The sequence below is a fragment of the Cygnus olor genome, chromosome 3 (assembly GCF_009769625.2).
Source record: "Cygnus olor isolate bCygOlo1 chromosome 3, bCygOlo1.pri.v2, whole genome shotgun sequence".
NCBI classification, from domain to species: domain Eukaryota; kingdom Metazoa; phylum Chordata; class Aves; order Anseriformes; family Anatidae; genus Cygnus; species Cygnus olor.
This window is the reverse complement of record NC_049171.1, coordinates 4,107,259-4,125,609: the sequence shown is the minus strand read 5'-3', so window position 1 is coordinate 4,125,609 and position 18,351 is coordinate 4,107,259. Positions and strand designations below refer to the sequence as shown.

The 18,351-nt window shown below is 38.5% G+C and overlaps 1 protein-coding gene across 1 annotated transcript in view; it reads right to left on the bottom strand.

The window, feature by feature from the left end:
• The window catches only part of PKHD1 (PKHD1 ciliary IPT domain containing fibrocystin/polyductin), a 254,208-nt gene that overhangs the window by 59,974 nt on the left and 175,883 nt on the right, over positions 1-18,351 (bottom strand). Inside the window, 5 exon segments of the mRNA XM_040550788.1 lie at positions 7,688-7,848; positions 12,172-12,334; positions 13,474-14,352; positions 14,732-14,884; positions 16,803-16,957. Coding sequence (XP_040406722.1) covers positions 7,688-7,848; positions 12,172-12,334; positions 13,474-14,352; positions 14,732-14,884; positions 16,803-16,957 — 1,511 coding nt within the window.

Here is an 18,351-nt window from a genome sequence, read left to right as displayed (position 1 = left end):
ACCTGGATCACCTAAAGATGCTTGTATAACCTCTACTGATAGGGATTCCACAAGCCACTCAAGCAAGTTATGTCAGCTTTTCTATATATTTTTTTTATAACACTTCCTCCCTCATCTGAAATTTCAGCCTGTTATTTCAGGTTCCACAGACTTGGGGAGCAACTTTTCCTCTCTGCTCTACCGTAATCTCCCATGTATTTGAAGGCAGTGCTTGAATCTCTCATCCATCTCTTCTCCTCTCGACTGAGCCACTCATCTCTTTCAGTCATTCCTCATAGCTTCTGTTTTCCAGATGCCTAATGATTCTTGTCACCCTTAACTGTCAGGCTCCTAAATTAATCTATGGGTGTTATGTGCATCAGTTACTCAGTTTTCACAGAACACCAATGGTTTATAAATCACATCTTTAGAACAAATGCCTGAAACAGTAGCCTCATTATGTCAATGATAAAAAAAGCTGATGTACAGGTTGAGGACAACATTTGTATATGGAAGGGTAGAGAGGTTGATATTAAATCCATAACTAGATTCCTAAATTGAAGTGATGTGGTGTTTTGGGGGCACTGAGCTATTTTTCAGTGCACAGGCAAACAAATGGGCTCTTCAAGAATTCAGAAACTCTAAAAATGGTGTCATTTTTCTACATAGGTTCTTTAATAGAGGAGTTCAGTTTGGAAATGGCAAACCTCATGTTTTATCCTCAGAGATTAAAGCTAAAAGGAGATGCTGGGGATTCCTGATTGCAATTGTAGGCAGAAACTATTCACTGGCACCTCTTCAAAAAGGACTCCTAAGCTAAGGGCCAAGGTTATTGCCTGTAGTTAGGGACCTGATTTTACATTCACTTTTTCCAAATTCCATTATTCTTAATACAAATATATGTATATACTTATTTTACATTTTATGTAGCTGAACACTGGTGCATGTTTGTTTAAAAGTACACAAGGATTTTGAAAAACAAGAAGCATAAAGAGTGATACAAAATGTTAAACTCCATTTACAGCAATCAATGTGCAAGACAGATGGTATTTTGGATTCCTCATGAGAAAAGCATTTGATTCTCTCCATAGGAACAAGAAGATAATGTTTGATAGGTTTATACCTTTGTGCATATACATATATTTGTATATATGGGTTTCACTATATTGATCACACTACTGAACCCATGGATAATGAATGATGCCATTCATCTCATACACTAGCTTCAGAATTAACGAAATGACATCCCTGAAAAGGGAAAATTGCTACTTATTAGAGTCTGAGAAATAGATGAGTTTGAGGGAAAGTATTATATAGTATTTCAAAATCGAAATGTCATATGGCCTGATCATTCCCAGTGCTGACTTAGTTTGCTCTTTCCAGATCTCCAGTTCTGGTCTATTCCTCCATGATTTTCCAAAACTAGTTTTGCAGAGTATCCCCTCCAACAATATGCAGCAAGAGTTGGCTGAGGAGGGGGAGAAGTATTTTGCATTGGCAGAGGTTTCTCCTGGGGTAGAGTCTCACAGTGACATTCAGATGCACTGTGGGCCTTCATTCCCAACTGGTGGCTTCACCACCCAAAGATGTCCTTCACTCTGCAATATTGCCCTCAGTTAACAGAGCTGATCCTTTACTTCAGTAGCTTCAGCCATCTCATGCTTGATGAGCCACCATATAGTTATTAAAGATAAAAGATTAATTTATCTCCCCCTCGGATGACTTTAAAGCTCATTTTCCCAAGGGTATCAAAAACAAATCCCAAATTTATTCTCAACTTTGGTCTCAATTTAATTAAGATCTGCTGAAGTCTTCACCAGGGATGTATTTTCAGGAAATTTAAGTAAAAGTCACAAGTAATTTCTAATCATATTAGGTTGGGTTTTTATAAAACAATAACTTGGTAAGAGCTCTTCTAATCTCCTTCATTGCCACTTTCAACACATTTTGCATGGGCCATTTATTTTGCAGAAAAAGCAAATTTCTATCTGTGAACAACAACAACAACAAAAGATTCAGAAGAAAACAATAAATGTTTCAGGCCAATATCACAGCTGTTTCTTTCCCTGTAAATTTACCAAACCTGCACCAGCATTCTCTTCTCAAACGTCTTTAATTACTAACCATGCTCCTTAGAACATTAAATATGTATAAAAGACATATATAAAAGACAATCTCACACAGCTTTAGCCCTAAATTATATTGGCAGCCTGTGTGTCAAAACGATGCTCCTCCACAACTATTATTTGTGAACCTTATTTAATAGCAAAAATTACCTTTTTTTTTTTTTTCTTACCAATTATCCATCTTACATTTATTTTGGACTGTTTACATCTATACCTAATTTTACCTTATTTATGATGAAATCTAGCAAACTTCTGTGTATTCATACATGACATTTAACCTCAGTGTTACGCAGCTTTTTTGAGAGTTTTCTACAACTGCAAGTGTCAAAATCAAGTGTCTAAAATTCTGTCCAAGCTGCTTCAGATAAGCATTTACATATGAAATACCTACCCTTTTTGATCTAGAAATGTACTGGTTACCTCTAGAGAGCAAGCAAGACTACTATAGAAATTTCACAGCTTTAGATCTGTCTAGATTGAAAACGCCATACGGAAATATAGTCTCAATTATCTGCTGGTCAGATAAAAAGATCAGTTGTTCACATCACACTAATCTTCTCAATTCTCATTAACAGATTCCCACTAAAACTGATTTTTTTTTTCCAGTACAACACTTCTTCAGCTTTTTAAATAATAAAAAATAGTTGGAGATTTTTTTTGTTTAAAACCGAAGTCAGAATTTAAGTATTCAGTAAAGTTCTAAAATATGCTCCAGGCATGTTTTTTAATAAAAAGTTGAATATAAAATATATTTTTTGCTGATTCTAGTTAATGCAACCATACTTTTCAACCTGCCTAAGCAGGGTGGGGTGCTTTTAGATTAAGAGTCTGGCTGTCAGGGTTTTGGAAGGATATGCATTCATTCAATGACTGACTTTGGGCAAGTCACAAATTCTGTCCTCTGCCTGGGAAACTAGTGTCAAAATACATGCCTATCCCACGGGGGTATTACAGACCTAAATTTCACTGATTCTCCCACTGTATGTGGAGAACTTAAAGGAGGTGCCAGGTTTTACTAGTGTAAGGTAGAAAATAAGTGCAGTTGTTCACAGGAAATACAAGGCGTGTGTGTTAACAGGAAGAAAAAGTTGCATGATGGCTAAATTCTACAACATTGCACTTCCTAATCTTTCAGTACATCAGAATTACTCTGATGACCAAAAGTTAATAGAATGAGAACTCTATCAGCTGCAGAGTCATAAAATAGGATATACAAAGAAATCGCTGTCATGCAAACCTAAGGATCTTCTGTATCTGTACAGAAACCAGCTTGGAAGTCTTTCGGGAAACTGAGTTATAATTAACAGTTTCACGAGACACAGGAAGGTTTTTCTTCTGGCTAAATTTGTAGCCATGCTAAAGGGGAAGAGTAAGAACAGGAAGGACTCACTTCTGGATTTACACAAGATCACTGTGGGTTGGATTTCTCCCTCCATGAATGGGAATTTTCCAGGACACCAACCTGGCTTCATGCTGTTTTACCCTGACGTCTGGAATCCTCACAGTCTGATCACAGAATCACAGAATGGCTGAGGTTGGAAGGGACCTCTAGAGGTCATCTGGTCCAAGCCCCCTGCTCATACAGGGAAATGTTTAATGTCTAATATGCTTTAATGTTTAATTTGCTTTTTAATATGCTCATGCAGGGAAATGTTTTAATGCTGAGATTAAGGACCCATATAGCAAGTTGCAATCTTTTAGGTTCACTTGGAAAGTCATTTTCTTCCCTCTAGCTAGGGAGAAAAACAGTTCTGTAGGTTTAGATATTATAGACCATTTCCCTTCTGGAGACCATTTACCTTCTGCATTTCCCTTCTCACATTCCCATTTCTCCATCTATAGCACCATCTTAAACCTCTCCTATCAGGCAGGATAAAAGAACAAGTTGTTAAATGACTGATGCTCAATATCTGGCTGCACAGAGACACAGAAATATTCACTCATTTCTGCTTTTCTTAGTCACTTCATCACTGAGTCAGGTTCCTGACTCCACCAACAACTATTCAGATATTCAGATTTGCTTTTTCAGCCCAGATTGCTTTAAAAATGCCTAGAATGTGTCTGCCAGCTGTAGGAAAATGTATCTGTCTGAAGGCTCTGAACCACAACTTGGAAGATTTGGGTTCGTCTCTCAGGTATGTACGATGATGGAGATGCTACTTCCACTGAGGATCATACCCTGTGGGAGCATCATGAGCAAAACACCTTTGTCAACTGGCCGTGGAGCAAGGTGTTTCCTCAACTCTTTGCCTCCAGCAGGAGCTCAGCCATCCCGTACTTCTCTTGGTATGCACAAGGGCCTTGAGGAGGATGTATCAGCCCACCAACTTCTGTCCATAAGGTGTCAATTTCTCCTAGTTCACCAGAGATGACACTGGAGGCTATGAACGAGGGGTCAGATGAATTTTCTACCATCCTCTGGTCCTCAGCTACATTTCCACCATGGGAAGACAATGAATTTCAGTGCCACCGGGAACTGTTAGTGGGTTATGTTACCAAGAAGCACTCACACAGTCCGATAACAGAGTCCATATAAATACTGCAGATAGCCAGCAGCAAATTGTTAGAAATTTAACCACAGAACGATGGTATTATCAGTTCTCCTTCGTGGAGCAGGGCATTTAACCTGGACACAGAAATCAGCTGAGTACATGAACTGTTCACTTATCCTTCATTCCTCCGCTAGACTCATGTTTATAGCTAATTCTGCTGAACAGCTTCTGATTCTGGAATTTCCTCTATCATGGTACCATTTAATGCTCCAGGCCTGGCCCCAAGCTCTTTTGTAAGAGTTTTGGTATAAAGATGAGTTCTGGGAGAAAAAACATTTTGTCATCCAAAAAGGGCAGCTCAAAGAGATTTAAATAATTACAAATTCATGTTAAACTCATTAAATTGTTTTGGGTAGTTTGAAAAATGATACTGTGAAAGTTCCTCATACATGATTTAAGGGGGTTTTGTTGGAAAACATTTCATTCTAAACTTTTGCAGCGTTATATCTAAAAGGAAGAAAAGAGCAAAAAGTAGCCTTAGATAAAAAATAATTATGCTTTGTTTTATTCAAACACATTTTTGTTGTTGTAACTTTTTCTTCTGGCAGAAATAATAAGAACAAAAATGTTGGATCTGTTCCTTTCTTTTTTTTTCTTTTCTCTTTTTTTCTGAATTTTGTGTTTTTTCCAGAAAACTAAAACTTCAACTTTATGTGAACAAGTCCATTGCTACAGATATACACAATAAACAGACCTGGTCTATGACCCAAAAGGTAACACAGCAGGTAAAAGACAAGACACACAGGAAGACAAAAAATAATAATAATAAAAAAATGTCTACATGCTTAAACATATATTACACAGCTTGCTACTGCCCATATGCTATGGGCAGGACTCAGGAAGCCACGTGGTCCCTCCTTGGCCTATTGCAAAGACACATATGTATATAAATGATATATATATTCCCTATCAGTTGTGTCTTCAACTAAAGGCATCATATGGATTCAGGAACATTAATATCATTCTGAATGATCCACTGTGCTGCTGTTACAGCTCTCGCAGCCTCTCTCTTCTATGGAACTCTTCAGGGAAAATGTCTTACTAGATTTTGTGACTCTGAAGTATAGAGTGTTTTGGCTTTGTTCCCCCTAGAGTGAGCAGAATATCTAGAAATGGCTGAAGACCAACAGTTTCAAGCTGATTGTGCAGACTGGAAGCTTAAGAGGAATACACACATGAATTGGGATGAAGGTGCAATTAAGCCAGAGCTGTCGAGTCTCAAACAAATTCACGTCACCACACTGTGGAAGTGGCAAAGATGTTGTGTAGCTCCCTGAAAAGACTATCTCTCTTTTTATGTTTAGGAAGGCTAGCAGATAACCACTGCACGGCAGTGCTCTGATCAAGCTGCTGGAAGTCGCTGGAATTACTCTGGTTTAACAAGGCACCAGGTGGGTATGTGTATGAGAGGCTCAGCAGGTGGGTACAGAGCACCCAGTTAACATCACTACCAAACACTCATCTGGATTCAGAAAAGGCAGGCAGAACTCCAAGGGCCAAAATCTGCTCATCAGCATCATCTGGGAATAGTGCTACCACCTTCTCTGGCCTTAAAGCACTGCCACAATGAGGGGCAATCTGGCCCCACAGAAGGAAAGATGAGCATTTTCTGCTATCTACTATGGGAACCTGCATACCAATGTGCAAAATATTCAGTGTTACAACTTTCTAGAGGGTGACAGAGGGGGGAGAGAAGGGAAGACAACGACCATGAATTCACCTCAGCATCAAGCTGTGACTTTCCAAATGTCAACCTCAAGATGAAAGGAACCTCAGGTCAGAATGAGAAATACAGAGGAATTAAACACAAAACTGTGAAGAGAGGGGAAAAAAATCCCCATTCATATTTGGGCAGCAAGAAGAATACACAGCAATTTTGTTACAGCCTTGGAGGCAGGCAGCATTTACCATATGCTGTCGCCTCCATTACACAAGGAGATAAACCCTGTGGAGTGCAGGTTGCACTGTCAGTGCAGTTTAGATGGTGGGGATTCCTGGCATTCATATGACTATGTCCCAGGGCGTGCTAAAAATGGTGAGAATCTAAATAAAGTATAGGTTCTGTATTCAAAAGTATGTGTGCATTAATATGCACGTGCTAAATGGTAATACTGCTAGGATATTAGCACTTGCATGTGATTTATAATCAGGGCAGAAAAGGTAGAATAAAAATCAGTGTGTTTGTGTCTAGACAACATATTAATCAGCCCTCTAAGCAGCCAGTTAGAGTGGGATCCTTAGAGAAAAAGCCTTTACTGGGTACACATTAGACATTTTGTTTAAAGATTAAAGTTCTTCTCATGTTTAATCAGTTTTAGAGCAGGATGGAAAACAGGATTAATTACAGTCCCTTCCACCAGTCTCCCATACCGCTGGAGTCACAAATGATGCGCCTTCTCAGCAAAATGGCTGCCGTCAGCAGCAGGCGCAGGAAATACTAATTGTAATTAAAGAGTTTATTTGGAATCACAGAGCAGAGTTTTAATCAGAAAGAGAATGGAGCCTTGCTGTGTGAACTTTCAGAAAGTGGTTCCAGAGCAGAATGGGCCCTTTTAAACCAGAGAGAGGGGTCTTTAAACTTCTGGAGTGGGTTCTCAGCTTGATTATCTCCTCAGTGGGACATGGATGAAAATCCTTGCTGTGCCAATTATTGTTATTATTTTGCACTTCCGTAGCAGTTACTTGGCAAGTCTTACTCAATACTCTCAGAGAATTTTGCAAAGGGCAGGGAAGTTCTGATCTGGTCTTAAAATGAACAAATTAAACCCTAAAGGGGATAAGGATGCCCAGGTGATGCGATTCTGGAAGAAGGCAGAGAGGCATTGGTGGACACAGATCTGTGCAATGAGATCTCCCAGACTTCTCCACTGCAATTCACCACTTCCATCCTGAAAAGCCATCACACAGTCTGGGGCCATAACCATGCAGACCTCAGCTGCAGGTCTCAACAAAAGGCTGGGATGCACCTACCTCTCATGGGTCAAGTGTATGCATGACTGTGCAAGCACTCCAGACAGCACAGGAACTTACCAGCTTGCAAGTAGAACTGTGTCCATTCAAATTCTGACTTTGGGAAAACAGAAACAGGTGGTTCCAGCTCCAGGACACCTCCATCCAAATCCTTGAAAAGGGCCTTCCTCGAACCTTTGCAACTCTTTTCGGGGAACATGGTGTCTTCAGAGTTCTGTACGCTGGCAGGCAGGAGAGGTAGTATTATTATGAGACAGACAAAAAGAAATTATTGTGCTGTGCTGTTGTCTGCAACTTATTTACACTGAAAACAAACACTTCTATGCATATATGTGATGCCTTGAAATTTACTAGGTGAACTCATATGCCCATGAAAAGACAGAAAATGAAAAATAAAGTAAAATGAATGAAATCTAAGCAGACTAGTCAATGTCTAGCATGTTCTGTAAAGAAATCCTGCAGCTATCTTTGTATTTTGGCATATTGGTATCCAAAAAAAAAGAAAGGGGAAAAAAAAAGAAAAAAAATAAAAGAGACAAATCTGCATCCTCTCCCACCAAATGTTGGCTGGGTTTGGACAGAGAAAATCATTTTATTTCCAGTGTAACTCCTGCCCCCAAATTTCAAGCTCCCTGGAGTTTGTTTGGGCCAGTGTGAGCTGTCATGGTCCTTGGAGCCAGCTGTTGCAGTTTGAATACCTCTGGCTCCCTCTTGGATTTCCTGATTTGAGGAACAGCAGTGATATGACCACCAGTATTCAAGTGTTATTAATTTTTGACCCATGGTGGATGAAACCTGTAGTTACTGAGTAAAGGTGAAACATGCTGGCTGCTGCCACACAGTGACCAGGAATGCCTCTGCTGCAGTGTGCAGGGCTGATATCGAACAATGGCTCCCAGGCATTGCTCTTCACTTCCACCAGGTGATGGATTAATTTTTGTTTACAGATTGGTGTGTGCCTACATAGCATTTTGTTAAAAAGCACAGGCTGCCCAGTAGTACCTGTTTGTCTTGTCCTTAGCACTGTAGTCTGAAACAGGGGGAATCCTCTACAGGGCCAGAAGATTGCACCTCCCCATGAGCAACTGAGTTTATGCAGGAGAAAACATTTAAGTAACATTCAAGTAAGGTGAAATGGCAGAAAGAATGAGAGAAGGAGCCAGCAGGGAGCACACATCCTAACTAAAGGCTTTGAGACTGCTGGGACAAACAGGGAACAGATTTAGTCAGACCACAAAGACTCCAGCTACTCAAATAAACCTATTCAGAGCCCATCCTTTCCTAGGAGATCAGCTGGTAAAGTCTGTCCACGTCTATACTATTAAATTCCCTTAGCATTTCCCTTGAAAATAGGACAGTAACATCCAAGCTACCATTTTGGAAAAGTCTTTGATCAATTCCCAGATGCAGGCCATGAATTGTTTGGGTCAATGCCAGCTAGCTAATGCCAAACCAATGACCACGCTAGAAGTTGAACAGTGCCAAAATTCCAGTTCTAATGGCCTTTGCTAGAAAAAATAAATAAAATAAAATAGAATAGAATAAAATAAAATAAAATTAAAATAAAATAAAATAGAATAAAATAAAATAAAATAAAATAAAATAAAATAAAATAAAATAAAATAAAATAAAAATAAAATAAAATAAAATAAAATAAAATAAGATAAAATAAAATAAAATAAAATAAAATAAAATAAAATAAAACAAAACTTCTGCTAGGAATTCAGAGAAGTTTGTTGCAGGTCAGGGAGCCAGTTAACATTTCTAGAGCAGAAGCAAATTTGAAAAAGAAATCCCATTTCCATAAGACACAATGAATAATGATTTAAGTTCTTATAAAACCTGCTTGTTGTTTTTCTCTCATATCCAGTTGTTTGGAACTGTTTGAAAAGATCACTGTCCTAATTCATGTTGCAATAAGAAACTGGGTTTGGAGATTCAGTGTCATTTTGATGGTTTAGATGGTCATAAAGTGAAGTGTAGGTGAAACTTAGCTCAAAGCTATGCTTGAGTTTCACCATACAGTCACACATATCTTGTAGTGCTGTCTCCCAGCCAATGTGTAGCTATTTCTCTCCTTCTAATGATAAGTGGATAGGTTCAGGTCCCAAGAATAGAATTAAACCCTAGTTGGTTTTTTTGTTTGTTTTTTTAAAGAAAAAAAAAAAAAAAAAAAGGGTTTCAAAGTTAGTCCAAACTGGTACAAAGTTCTTTTTGGATGGAGTGAGAGCATATCTCAGCAAATTACATCTAATTTTCAAATGGGTTCAAACTCAACTTCTAACATCAGTATATTCTCAGGAGGAAATTATAAGTATAGTCATTAAAAACTCCCGGAAAAAATAAATAAATAAATAAATAAATAAATAAATAAATAAGAATTGCGTATATCATTAAAGACTGGCTTCCACAAAGAGAGGTGTCTACACAGGACAGGTTTGTTGGAGAGGAACTCACCTCACCTGAGACACACACCTACAAGAGTTAGAATGAATCACTTTCTAGATAAGCATCACTATTGAATACAAAATGAGTTGAGTGTCTTCTTCAGAGTACATGCCTAATTTTTTGATCACTAAAGTTTAGAGAGCAGAATCACTTGTTGAGGATCTTAATTGCTTTTAACTGGTCTTTGACTAAATGCTTAACAGAGTTTAAGGGAGCTAGACAATTGGCCGTATTGCTCCTATTACAAAAACATAGTGAGATACAATGACTTGTACTCCAGCAAAGTCCATGGAAATATCTTCAGATTGCTACATGGATACTCTTTAATCCTGCAGAAAACTTAGAATTTCTTGAGACCAAGTTGGAAGAACACAATTATTGACATTATGAGTGCAGCAAAGTCAAATAGGCAATGATCCATATTAAGGAAAGAGAATCACATGGACCAATGTTTCCAATCAACACTACTTGAAAGAGGCAGAGAACAGAGAAAGTTCCTCTGATCCTGACAGCTAGTGCAATTCTTCAGCATCTCTCAGAAGATCCAGCATTTCAGCTGGCTAGGTCCACCAGTAGGAAAGTAAAGCACTTCATGCTCTTGCCATATTCCCTGATGTTTCTATTTCCTCTCTTGCTCTAAGGCAATGCTCACCTTCTTATCACCTTGACAGGAGATATTCATCAAGATATCCTGCCAGGGTGCTGTAGCAGAACAATGCAGCCACAGCCTGGATCCAGCACAGCAGTTGCAAAGGTGGACTAAATAAATGCATGCAGATAATGCATGAGGAGCACTGAGAGATGTAATCTCCCTCGGAGGTTTACCAGAGCCCTAAGAAAACATTCTATAATCCACATGCATTCATCACGTTTGAAATCACCAGCTCTTGCAGTGGGCTGCGTATTCAGCAGCTCACTAATAGCATAATATTGTGGGATGGATACAAGAGTGAAACATAATGTGAGCTGACAAGCTGGACAGGTCTCAGAAATCTACACACAAACTAATGCCCAAAGCAAAAAGCAAAAATATAGAATAAAATAAAAATTCTAGCAGAAGGCTGGAGGGGCTCTAAACATAGCAGTGTGGGACACCTCCAATTATTTTTGACTGGCAAGTGGAGTCCATGCTGGATTTCTTTTTTTTTTTTTTTCCACTACTTCAAGGCTTTCTTGACATAGCCTCTATGTTGTGTTCACCCACTGTAATAAATAAATTGGCATGTGGTTTCCATTGGATGTGGTATGTTTGAACTGCTACAGCCATCAGTGACTTAAGGTTACAGATGAAGCTCTCTCCCTCCCTGCTCCATGTTTCTCCACACACAGCTGATATTCTCCCTGGGCAGGAGCAGTTCTGGCAATCATTTGACATCTCACAGCCTGCCTGGTACTGATCAACATTTCTGATGTGATCTCTCAGGCAAAAATCAAGCTCTGCTTCCCCAGCCAAAAGGACATTCCCTATCTCAGGGTTTTTTGCTGAAGGTCCTGACATTTTCTGAAGCCTGAGGCTGAAAATTCAGAGATGCTCGGGACAGAGTTTTAAGAAATAGGATACATGAACCATGTTTTGCTAGACAAACATCAGTAAGAGAAGAAATCCAAGAGGATTGGTCTGGAGATGCACCTTGACAGAATCTGAACCTCAACTCTTCAAAAATTGCCCTTAACTAACAGTTACCTTTTTTTCTTTTCTTTCTTTTTCTTTTTTTCTTTTTTTTTTTTCTTTTCGATTTGAGTTTTTCTGCACATATTTGTTTGACGTCTGAGCTTTTTCATTTTTGCCAGCCAGGAGCAATACAAGAGAAGAGACAGATACAAAGGATGGGGACTGCTCTGAACCTAGACACTCAGTCTAAACTAATTGCTTAAACTTTCAATAAGATAAATTTTATAATATAACATTATTTCATATTTTTATGTTATTATTTATAATATAAAATTATATAAAATTATAGTTATATTTTTAAAGATAACATTAAGATAAATTAAGACAGCTGATAGAGAGGTGAAGATAGTCCCAGACTTACAGTTGATTTTTTTAATTTTTTTTTTCAGAAACCATTGAAAAAGGTTCTTAAAAAGCATATTACCTTGCTGGATGGAAGTAAAACTTGTCCTTCTCATTGACATGTAACATCCTCGATCTCTCCGCTGTGATAAGGGGCATGATACCTAAATGGTCAGCATTTGACATGATGCAGACATCCCTGTCTTCACTATAGCAGCTCTTTGTAAAACCAGTAAATGTGACATCTACCAGGGATTAAAAAGAGACCAAGGAAGAAAAAGTAGTGAGAAAAAATGCAATAATTATATAGAGAAAAGCTCCATTCTGTGACCTTTCCTATGTGAAATCGCTGCCATATATACATGAAAATCATTTTTAATACAGACTATTTGCTTTAACCTAGACCTTCAGTTGGCTTTAGAATACACCATACCTGAAGTTATATCTTAAATTAATATAAACCAAGACATGCACAGGAAATGTAATCAAATATAAAGTGAGAAAGAAACACAAGACTGATTGATTGATTGTATTGGAATCAGTCAGAACCAGTCTAAAGATAAGCTGCCATGGATGGTTTATTCACTTGCCAGATTTTAATATAAGATGAGCTGTGGCTGGTGACACATGGTTGGCTATGGCACTGAGATCTTCTACAGCTACAAAATCCATGCTTTGCCACAAATTTTCTGTAAGACACTGGGAAAGTCTTTTTGTCATTCTCTGCCTCCTTTATTCTTCAGTAAAAAGAGCACAATGTATTTCCTTCCAAAAGTGGGTAGCAGTAAGGGAAAAGGACATGAAAATCAGGGAAGTATTTAGATTCCACCATGGCAGCCAGCTATCTAAGTTCTACTGTTATGCAAGTATTATTCTGGAAACAATAAATTTGAACCAAAGACATAGGACAGATAACTGGCAAATCTTTCTTTTGCAGTCTTTAAAAATTATGATTCCTTATGACAATAAGTCATGACTGTTTCTGTGTAGCTGCAGTCATCGTGTTCTATGCAAATTCTATAGGAAGTGTGCTATTCCTCAAACTTGGCATCTTTATTTAGCTAGAGATAACTGCTGTTCATAGAGATGCATCAAGTGGAAAAATAATTAGCACAGAAGAGGAGGTATGTCTGAGATAAAATAAACAAATTGGCACATAATTGCACTGTAGTAGATAAAGAAAGTGAAAAATACCAAGCAACATGTATTTAACTCTATCCAACTGAAGAAGCATTCAGAAGGACTTCCCTACCATGTCCATGTCTAGGTCCAACATAATGTCCATGTCCAGCTAGGTGTGAAAGACTGAAGCTTCAGCCTTGGTAAAATGAAATTAATCAAGATAGTGACAGAATAGTCTGGCCAATATAAGTGGAAGACCAACCTTTCAGCTTCATGAGTCCCAGCACTTTTGGACAATGAACAATTTTGTGCCATGGGTTTTCTGGCCTCTGGCTGGACATAGTGGTAAATGTAGGCCATAAAATCCCAACACGGCCTCTTCGGGGGTAGTATGGTGGTCGATCTCTGGAAGTTAGGTCAGCTGCCTGAGGCTTGATCCTGTCACTGATGCAGTCAAAAGTTGAGCTTGTTGCGACAATGAGAGAGTCTCTAAGTTCTAGGAATCTTTTCCCTGTGTGACACTGCTTGGCATAGAGACAATATAATACTGGCATGAGACCCACGGTGTTGTCCACCAGCACTACATTGTCCATAACGACACTGCTTCCAAGGTGGAACATCATACCATAGTCATAATTCTTGTAAGATAGAAAACCTGTGATTCTAGTGCAGGTCGGAAAACCATCTCCCCTGTACAGATGAATTCCGTGGAGATTTGAATGGGCCACATTTTCACTGCAATACTCTCCATCTAGCAAACAGTCTTGGCCCCTGATATGGAAGCCAATCCGCTCAGATCCTGCCACAGCATTGCCATAGAGGGAGACACCAATGGCAAGGTTCGCCTTTATGCCAGCAACCCAGTTTAACAAGCCCTCTGGTTGCCTGCTCAGAATAACAAGGTTCCTGATGAGAGAATGGTTTTGCCCTTCCAAATCAATGCCAGGTCCAACTGTGTTGAACACCATGTTATCATGCAACAGGATCCAGTTGCTCATGACTGCTTTGATGCCACCTCCACAGCTACCATGAATGCTGGATGACACCACCGAGGACTGTTGGGATACATTCCTGAATTCAATGGCAGAAAGCTGAGGAGGTCCAAAGTTCAAAAATTCAATATTTGAGAGTTGAAGGACACCTGTAATGAGATAACTATAGTGAAATAGAAGCTTCCAGAACTACCTAAGAACTGCTTAAGAATAACACCTATTTAGACAGCACTCAGGCATGTAATAGCAGGCAATCTTTGTCAGTGTATTGCCAGTACTGGCTATTTGTTTACAAATATGTAAAAAGTTATAGCAAAAAAAAAACAACCAATCAGAGAACAGCACCTCCAAATGTATTCCAAGGTTATTATGAAGTATTAGTACGCTCCTGTTTCATGAATGTCAGTCATACAGCCAGTTTGCTTAGACCTGTTGCAAAGTACATACTAATGGATACATCTGCTGTTAAACAGTTTTTTTCTTGGGCAGAACTGGTCTGTTTGATGAGGATAGGTAAATCACTACTACCTTCAAACTCTCTCCCACTAGAATCCATAAAATGTCCCACCAGCATCCTCCCAGCGCAAGCCACATCAGACTTGATCTGTATGTTCCGTGTCAGGAGTCCAACTTCTGCCGCCAAACGGATGTGTCTACCGTCTTCTGTGTCATGGGAATGGCCTGGGGAGTTTCAAGCAACAAAATGTGATAAGTGTCTATCATACCTATAAACCAGTGCTTTGGGGAATATCCAGCCTGACAGCTTATGCACAGCATCTCTGCAGAACCTGCACTGACATTCAGGTGGGTTTTTCCTCCAGCACCATCTACGTGCATCAACACTAAAACAGAAAGGCCACCTGCCTATCAAATATTCACCATGCTCTTATATTTTACCAACATATTTTGTTTTTAGAAAAAGAAGGTGCTCAATCTTTTCCCTGCGGTGTGGAGATGCCAAATCAATGAACAGATTCACACTTCATTTTTAAAGCTATATGTGCAGGAGATATTCTTCAGTACAGATACACTACAGAGTTTATCTCCATGAATTCTTGTTAGAATCAGACCAATGACAGCATTAAAAAGCAATTTCCTACAGATATCTGGTTGCAGGTATTTTCTAAAACAAAGTCTTTCTAAGTGAGTCCTTCGAGAGAGCCTATGCAGGTATCTAGCCTGGAATTCACCTTTGGTGACTTTCAGTATCTCCAGATTTAATTCAGTTATCCGAAATACTTTGATGTACAATGGAAAGAAAGAGGCAATTCTCAAGTGTAATTCATTATCTATTTTATACACCTGCTTAAATGGGAGAAGAAAATATAAACAAGCAGTATGTATTTTTCTGCTTTGACACATATCTTGTGTGTGAACATTTACTCTCACATCTACTTTTGCCTAGGTGAATCCCAGTATTTGTGTTGCTCTTAATTCTTCTATCAGTCCCCTTTTTTTTGGTTATGATGTCTAATAACTACAGCAGTACTCAATAATGCATGTAGTCGTTTCATCCCAGGATATATTTGATATATCTACCTTAGTGAAATAAATAAGCTAAGAATTGTCCTCTCGCCATGAGACCAACTGGCAAGTTTCCTCCCTCCCTCCACGAAAAGAAAGGTCATGCCCTAACTACTGAAAACAGGGCCTAGACATCTTTGAACTGCATTTTTTGCAAAAACACAATTGTCATATGAAACTGCCATGGAGGCTACTGTCAAGTACAAATATGGATGATAGTAGAACACAGCACAGTCCCAAGTGATGCTTAATTTAATGGAGTAGCTGTAACCACTTAAAACACACAATATTTCTGAACCTTTTCATTGATCATACTTAATTCTCTGGCTACTAGCTCAAACAAAGACTAAATTTAAAAATAACACCTTAAAAATCCTGGGTTTAAGGCCTCAGAATCTGATCTGTTAATTTTAATTCTTTTATTTTTACTGCTTAGAGAGTAATAATTTTACCTTGTAGGCTAAAATAAAATTAAATAAATTATTAACAGTGCATCTCTTTTTCCAGTTAAATATAGATCTCATATAATTTACACAGTGAGTAGAGCTATGATAAGTGAAGTAATAAAGGTATCTCTCTGTGATCATAATACACAGATTTTATATCTATTTATGTATTAGGTAACAAATACATTAGTTTCATGTCACAATCACATTTTTTACTTGAATCTCCAAGAATATTGTTTTGCAATATTAAAAAAGGCAATGTTGTGAATTTTTCAGTTTTTGACACACCACAAAAATAGTGTAAATGACTTAAAAAATATATATTTTTCCTCTAAACTTTTAGTTATTTTCTCTCTGTGTTAACTAGTTCTAACTAACACATGAAGCACCCGTAAGTTTTTCAAAAGTATTGAGCACTGGATTGTCTCTCTTTCAAGGTGTTCTTGTTAGAATCAGATGTTCAGTGCACTTTTTACCATCAGTTTTGCAGTATCAAGACAGCAAGAAAAAAAGCATGCAGAGAAATAAATGAATATGTATCAATAAAGTAAAACTGATCTTGGTGAGATCTGAGACAGAAGGTCCATGCTTCAGAAGAAAACTCTCAAACAGAAAGACATGTTTCTTACCAATATGCCTGTGCAGAAGGCGTTCATGGAGTGTTATGCTACGACCATTGACTTCTTTAAGCGTAACTACTTCAGCTTGATGAGCTTCATAGGAGGAAGAGCTGATAACAATATCTCCACTAGGACTCCAGTCCACTTCATCGTCCACCAAAAGCCTGTAATGCCAAGATATTAAATCAATGTTATTGCATTATGAATTATGCTCACAGATTTCCTAAAAAATGAACAACAGTTTTGCCAAGGCAGATCTCAAAAAGAATCTGCAGGGTATGCTCTAGGAAAAATGCTTTAAGGCTTGCTGCATCCAAAAATGAATGCCTGGAATATGTAGAATGAAATTCATCCTGAAATGCTTGCTTTATACCACTGGTTAGCAAGGTATCCAGTATTGATACAGGGCTCAAGTATGTTTCCTACCAAATATGTGTCAGACCATTTTCAGTGACAGGGGTATCCTACTTGGTTTCCATCTACAAGTCTGAAAAAAAACACATTTTTGTAGGTTCTATTTGCCAATGATATGTACATTTTGCACATATCCCAGGTCAGTCAGAATAGTACTAGACACCTGTATCTAGAAAACATTTTTTTTCTCCTAACTTTAAACAGATTATTTGCTCTCTGAATGCTGAAAGTCATCTCTGGACCTAGACACCAAAATTTAGGTGTCCATCTGTAGGTGTGTGCATGTGCACTACTAGCAGTTACGCTTCCACTGTAGTTGATAAAGACCTAATCAGTACAGCCAATAACAGGTGAAAGGTGATCCAGCTTTCTCTGTATTGGACACATAGAGCAGCATTTGATTGCCTAAACATGAGCTACCTGTTGCTAATTGAGCTGTCCCAAGATATCTAAGAACTAGGGTGGCAGACTTGACAGGACTTGCTCATGGAGCATTCCTGAAGGGACAGATGGAAGCCATGGAAGGGACTCAAAGGCATCTCAGATGAGCTCAAAGGTACCAGATGAGTCTTTAATAGAGAAAATAAAATCACTTAATGAAAGCAAAATTGATAATGATCTCTCTCTATATATATTTGATAAATACCCAAAGGGTACTATTATACAGTGACCAGTGCTGGCCAGGTGATGAGCTATACTCAGCTAATTGCTGATATAACAGACCACTTAAAGAATTCTGAGAATTTTGCATGACTCATCGTGCAGTCAGACAGTGATAGAAGTATAGAGAGAAAGGAAAGTCCTAGTGGGATGTGATTAGCAAGCTACGTTGCCAAGTTTTCTTGATGTCTCTTCTCACAGTTATTTTCAAAGATGAGTAGGCTCAAGATGAGTACTTCCAGTTTTCTGCACCTGTGAACACTCAATAGAGAAGTCTTTTGTGCTTGGAGGTAGCATTGGACAGCTTCTGAAAGGGCAGGAAAGTGTTAGTTTGACTTTGAGCTACGTATTTTTAAAGGATAAATTCACTGGAAAGGAGGAAGCAAAACAAAGCAGAGTAACAAGAATAGTGGCATATGTATAAAGTTTTTGACAGTTCACATGCAACACGTATTATGAGCTGAATCTTAAGTCCAGCCCCAGA